A 6,409-nucleotide genomic window follows, 5' to 3' on the forward strand; every position below is an offset into this window, starting at 1 on the left:
GTCTTTTTGATGTAATTAGATTGCCTTCTTTTCGTTGGATTAAGAATAGAGGTCATAAGGTTTCAAATTGGAACTTATGACTTTCTATTCCGTTGTAATTCCCTTAGCGCCTTGCTAGGGATCCTTTTTTAATATAATGATTTTTTGGCCGTTAAAAAAAAAAAAAAAAATCTCTGATACAGTAGACTCGACAAAGTTGTAAACTTGAATTGTTGTATATGCTTGATAGTTTAATGGTTTGAAAAATTGGTATAAACAGCTCCTTAAAAGTGAATGGAAAGCTTTGCCTACATTCATACAATACATGCAATCTATTTAGAAAGAATTTGTTGCCATAGTTTTTCTTGAAAGCTTTATGTGGTGCTAGCCTTGAGCCCTTGCACATCCTGGTCAGATAACTCAGCCTGAGGTGGTCTTGAGATTCAGTAGTTAACTATAGCTTTATGTGTAAGTAGAAAAACAATTTTTATGTATATAGCTGTATTTAGTCGAGAACTGATCCAACATTTGTGACCTCGATATAGTTGTTGCCGTTTTTAATAAATAAAAAGGGTCATTAGACATAAGAATTTACAGATTCTTTTGTTCTTTCTTCCTTGATTCTTGAAGATGATATGGTCACAGGAACTCAATTTTGACTTGGATGTATGATTTTCTTGGCTGGTAATTGCTTCTGTTAATGTTCATTACTTCAGTAATACTTGTTTATTGTAGGACTAAGAATGCAAGGTAACTATGTATCTTTAAGATGTTAATTGTTTGACAATCATCATTTTGATCAGTATAGAGTAGTAATGCGAGATTAGTCTATTTGTTTCGATAGGAAAGATCAAACTAGCTTTTCGCAAATGTTCCAACCCAAACGCCAAACAACTTCATGTTTTTAGGATAAAATATTAATATTAACAAGATACAGGAGCCACACTTGCTAATACTTGACACACAACATAAATTATTTGAAATTTCAAGATGCATGAAAGCCTTGGTTTTGTGGCTGGATTTATACATAATGAAGAGACCCCTTATGCTTGAGCTGTTACTTGCATCGGTTGTTCATCATTGCAGGTACCTCCGGAGATGCTATTAGAGCCACCACTTTTCATCATACTCCCACAGCCACCCCCACCACAACCACCCCCACAACCACCACCACATCCGCCACTTTCCACCATGTTCCCACAACCCCCACCGCATCCACCACCACATCCGCCACAACCACCACTGTTGACCATATTCCCACATCCGCCTCCGCATCCTCCGCCACAACCGCCACATCCGCCACCCTTCACCATATTCCCACATCCGCCTCCACATCCTCCGCCACAACCGCCACTCTTCATCATATTCCCGCATCCACCACCGCATCCTCCGCCACAACCACCACTTGTTAATCCGTCTTTATAACCTCCAATATCTTCTGATACCACCATATTCAGTTTAGCAACTTCAGCATCAAAGTCAATTTCCCCAGCCATAAATTTTGTCTCTTTCACGGTTTCACCATCACCATTTCCTTCATTTCTCAAAATACTAAACACTATGAAAGCCGACACTATTCCAGGTAACGCAAACCATGCTTCTTGTACCTGTTATTAAAATATACAACTATTAAAAGTTTAAAACACACCTGTAACTCTGTTCAGTATCAGGCATGTAAAAACTTTAAAACGAATATTTACCGTCAAAATCCCAGATTGAACATCAAGCAATGCTACTGCTTTTCCATATGGCCACTCTTCAGAAAACTCAACCGCAGTCATAAAATTATGTTTCTGTGTCTGTTTTCCATGGTGCTTGATCTCAAACTCCAGTTTTCTTCCAGGAACCAGTTTAACCTACGTCGATCAAAATGTCATCATTCGTATATCCAAAACATAATTAATCAAATCAAGACACTAAATGTATTGTAAAAAAGTCATTTTAACTGTGCGAGGCCCGTCTAGTAGTAGGTGTGCATATCCGTTATTGTTCTTCTGAGCTTGTAGGGACCACACATGATCCATCAAATACCAATTCGAGCCACGAAGCAACCCAAGAACAACTGTTTCGCCTTCTCTTGTTAGCCCAATGACCTCTTTTGATCTTTTCATCTCCCTATGTAACAAATATTTGATTCATGTGCTCACAAAAAATGCTCTTAGTTAACATACTGTATTACATAATCACTTAAGAAAACAAAAAATACCTCATTTGAAGACCAAGTATTTCATTCCCATTATTATCTGTAATCTGTGTCCAGCTCTTCGATAACGGGGACGTACGGGCTATCCGTATCTCATTAGGTGCGGGGATTGGGAAAGTACATGAGGCTGCTACTCTCAATTGAATCGGTTCAGAACTAATAGTGCCAGAACTTGTTATCAAATCAAACCATTTTTCTACAGAGAGATTTAAGTACCAAATCCTTCAAAGATATTAAACAGTGACCCAAAGTTTTAACAGATTTGGAATTGAAATTAGATACAAGTTCACACAAAAGGTATCCGTTAGGTTGGCACCAGAACGTAGCAACCTGCTTCTTTTCAGATTCAGAATGGATATTAAGTTTCCTCTTAGCATCAAAGATTCCATCAGGTTGATCCTTGCGAAAAAAGATGCTAACTTTTTTCTTATGAGTTTCGGGTAAGTTCTTGATTTCCACAAACTCTAAAACCACCTGCAGTCATATCGTTTTGTTATAATCTGATCATTTAAGCCCAAGGTTGGGAAAGTCACGAGTTGGAACTTTGAAACGACTAGTCAGTTGAGTCGGGGACCAGTTGGACATTGACTAACGTTTGACTTTTAGTAATATATATTTTTAACATATGTATATCACACAAACACATCAAACATAAGTATTTCAAACTAAATATTTCAAATATAGTTCAAAAAGGGAGTGTGACTAGAGGGTGAGCATAATGCGCAATTCACCCGGTACCAGGTCTCGCGCTCGGGGGGCTTGATTACCCGAGGTTTTACCTTCTATGGAAGAGCCAATATGCTCGTTCATAGGAGGGTTTCCTTGCTTACCAAAAAAAAAAAAAAAAATATTTCAAATATAGAGGTATATTGCACAAAATATGAGTATAAAAAAATACTGCATATAAAGTTTGAATTAACTTTGACCAACGACTTTGACTTGACCTCGCATTTTAGCATTGACCTACTTATTTGACGTCTTTGGGCGGACGGGCTAATCATTAAACCGATTAGTTGGCTGCGGTGGCAAATTTAGGATCAAAATTCAAAGGGGTCCCGTATTTTTTTCACAACTAATTACCAAGTACTATATTTTAAGGATACTATAGTGATTGTTTACCTTAAAAAACTATAAACTCTAAAAATATACTAGATCCTGTAGTTTAATTTAGTGGTGTTCTATACGGGTCAGTAGTTTAATTTATAGTGGTGTGCTATACAAATTGATGAATACTTTCTAAAAAAATATTCCAAACTAATGGTGCCACAGGACCATACGGGTCTTCAAGTAGAATCTTCTCTGGTTCGTTGAGACAACCGCTGTTTACAACACTATTTAAGCCACAATAAGTATAATTATCTAATGTTCAAAAAATTACCTCAACAACATTTGTATCAGGAAGATTGATTACTTTCTGAAACTGATTAGTCGAATCAAACTTCTTGCCTACTACTTTTGGTATAAACGGATTGCTCGTTACTGGAGAAGGTGTACTACCTCTATACATTGCTCCTGCTTTCCAATACCTCGAACCGTATAACTCCTCCCATTGTTTTGACGTTTTATAAAACCCAACATCAAGCTTCTGACCTTTACCTCTGTTTTGATCTGTATCATCATGTTCTAGAATCTTCCCAAGTAATTTCACCGAGTCCTTACAGTATGAAACAGGCTGTAACTGATGTGTATGCCAGATCAGGTCAATATCATAAGTCGGAACACAAAAACATCTGATCGATCGCTCTTTGTTTCTCTTGATTAGATGCAAGAAGCCTTTGTATCTGGCTACAGCTGCATCGAGAAACTTATCGTTTTTGAAATGAGGTCTTGATACCTGGTAAACAAATTCGCGCTGTCGTTCAACAGCTAAAACCAGATCGTACTTTGTATGTTTTTCCACTTCAGAAAATTCATTTGAGAGTGCAAAATCGATATCGTAAGGCTCGTTGGGATACAATTTGTTCCATATTTGTTCTGTTTCGATTCTTGATGTTTCTTGAACGGAAGACACAACGTTACAGTTGTCGAGAATACTTCCATAACTTTCTTCACAGTCAGATTTGTATCTAACCTGATTATAGATCAGCAACGATATATCTTCAGTCTATTGAATAATTATCCATTTTAGGAGAATACAAAATGGTGGGACCTACCGGGTTGAGCCTGTGACAATGCCAAACCCATTCGCAATCAATAGGAACAACCAATGGTCCTTGTGTGACTGGACACTCGGTATGCTTAGCAAGCAATGGGAGCCAACAAGAATTATACCTGAAAATCGATGTTCTCAATATAAAACGTAATGAGTGAGCGAATGATTCATAATTTGAATGATTCAAATTGTTTGATAATCATTTTGAATAAACAATGTAAGGATAAGGATGTAAAATTAACTGATTACCTTTTACATGAATAAAAAAAATATTATAGTTGTTTAATAGGTGTTGTATAATTCAGATAGGATATTACATTATTTTAGGTTTTAATTGTTAAGAGCCTATTTCAACTTTATATGGTTTAGCACAGGAACCATTTAACATTATATGTCATTCAATTGGAGGCCAACAACTAACGCGTTGAATGCTGAATGGTTCAGCATTTAACGATGAACCATACAATTAAGAGGTAATCAAACACACTTACTTAAGATTGTGATGTGAAATAATTAAAGAAAATAGGAAGTCAAATTGTGATGTTCGAGATTATAAGATGTACCTGTAGATAGCATGTTGCAAGGTTGGGCCGTGATAAAGCCAACGGTTTCGGTCGACGGCAGCAAGAAACTGCAGCTGAAGTTTTGCAGCAGCCACAAGTTGTTCACTTTTAATGGCACTTTGTGCTGCATTCCATTCTAATTCCTGTTTGCTTTTCATTCCAAATTCACCTCCAAAACCAGCATATTTATTAAATTAAACTATTGAAAAAACTAAAACATGGATTCAGATTATTACAAATTAATAAAACAATAAAGTTGAATTACTTAAAAGAAAATATCAAAAGCTAAACTAAAGAGGACTTATTATTTTATCTACTGATTACAATTATACAACAAATGGATTTGTGATGACTGATTACCTGAATAAGTAATTAGTCTCTAAGAAAAAGGATCACTGTTGATAATTAGCTTACTAGATCGAATACATGTTTTATGTTTGTTTTACACTCTTTTTATAGGCAGGATAAGCATTCTTTATTCAATTTAGTATACGTACGTGCACTAATTCTATCATTGTACGTTCACTACACTACTACATGTACTTACTGTACTTTTGTGCGTATAAACTCTTATTTTATTTTATACTAGACTTTGAGAGCTCGTGGGTTGCACGGTTGGCTTTATTATGTTAAAGGTTAGTACATTAGGTGTTGATGATTGTATGTAAAAAAAAAAAACATTTTAAATAAAATATAATAGTAGATGTGAATACCAAAGATAGTTCTTGAACAAATGAAATGCAATCACATTTATGAATAATTTTACTAAACATCAATATAGATAGAAAGCGCGTTCGTCGAAATTGTAGGTGAAAACCCAGGTTGTTCCATACTTCAAACGATTTTCTTTACGGAACTGATGAAAACCGTATGTAACTGATAGGTTTGGCTTTTCCCTTGAGTTTTCTTGTTTAAGCCGCCATTTGTATTTCTCTCTTGCTAAATTATAACATGAAACACTTTACCAGATGTTTTTCAAAAAAAAAAAAAAAAAAAACAATTTTACCAAGAAATGCAAAGCAACCAAATCCATTCCCCATCTGCATTTACAAATAAATTATGTCGAAAGTATACAGAAAATAATATTCATTATCACATAAAGCATAAAGCATACACAGAGAATAAAGCAAATATCACATAAAGCATACACTGAGCATTCCAAAATTATACCACGATATTATTCAACCCATACATTCTGAAGAGCACCAACACTCAATTCATGCATGGTCTCCACAACAATATTGACAAAGTAAAACAGCAACTAACGCGATAAAAACCTAAAGGTATACAAAATAGGAAATTAGCAACCTTTCTTTATATTCTCCACCAATTTATCTTCTTCGCTTGTCAAGCTATTTACGAAATAAAACCTTCTTAAAAAGCAAATTAAAACCACAATCAAATCCTAAAAAAAACAAAAATACAAATTGTTGCAACAATCGCCCCTAAACCCGTATACTGTGACAACCCGAAAATTTTCAACCAAATTTAAACTTTAATCTTTATATGTTT

General features: G+C 35.3%; 1 protein-coding gene across 1 annotated transcript; it reads right to left on the bottom strand.

Moving 5' to 3' along the window:
• Positions 1–839: 839 nt before the first annotated feature.
• Positions 840–5,325, bottom strand: LOC139896481 (glycine-rich domain-containing protein 1-like). Its single transcript, XM_071879123.1, is given in 9 exon segments — positions 840–1,586; positions 1,680–1,835; positions 1,926–2,094; positions 2,186–2,400; positions 2,402–2,656; positions 3,561–4,253; positions 4,336–4,453; positions 4,898–5,066; positions 5,258–5,325. Coding segments are annotated over 8 exon segments (2,328 nt in total). The 5' UTR covers positions 5,056–5,066; positions 5,258–5,325; the 3' UTR covers positions 840–1,022.
• Positions 5,326–6,409: the final 1,084 nt, after the last annotated feature.

The sequence above is a fragment of the Rutidosis leptorrhynchoides genome, chromosome 3 (assembly GCF_046630445.1).
Source record: "Rutidosis leptorrhynchoides isolate AG116_Rl617_1_P2 chromosome 3, CSIRO_AGI_Rlap_v1, whole genome shotgun sequence".
In the NCBI taxonomy this organism is placed as follows: domain Eukaryota; kingdom Viridiplantae; phylum Streptophyta; class Magnoliopsida; order Asterales; family Asteraceae; genus Rutidosis; species Rutidosis leptorrhynchoides.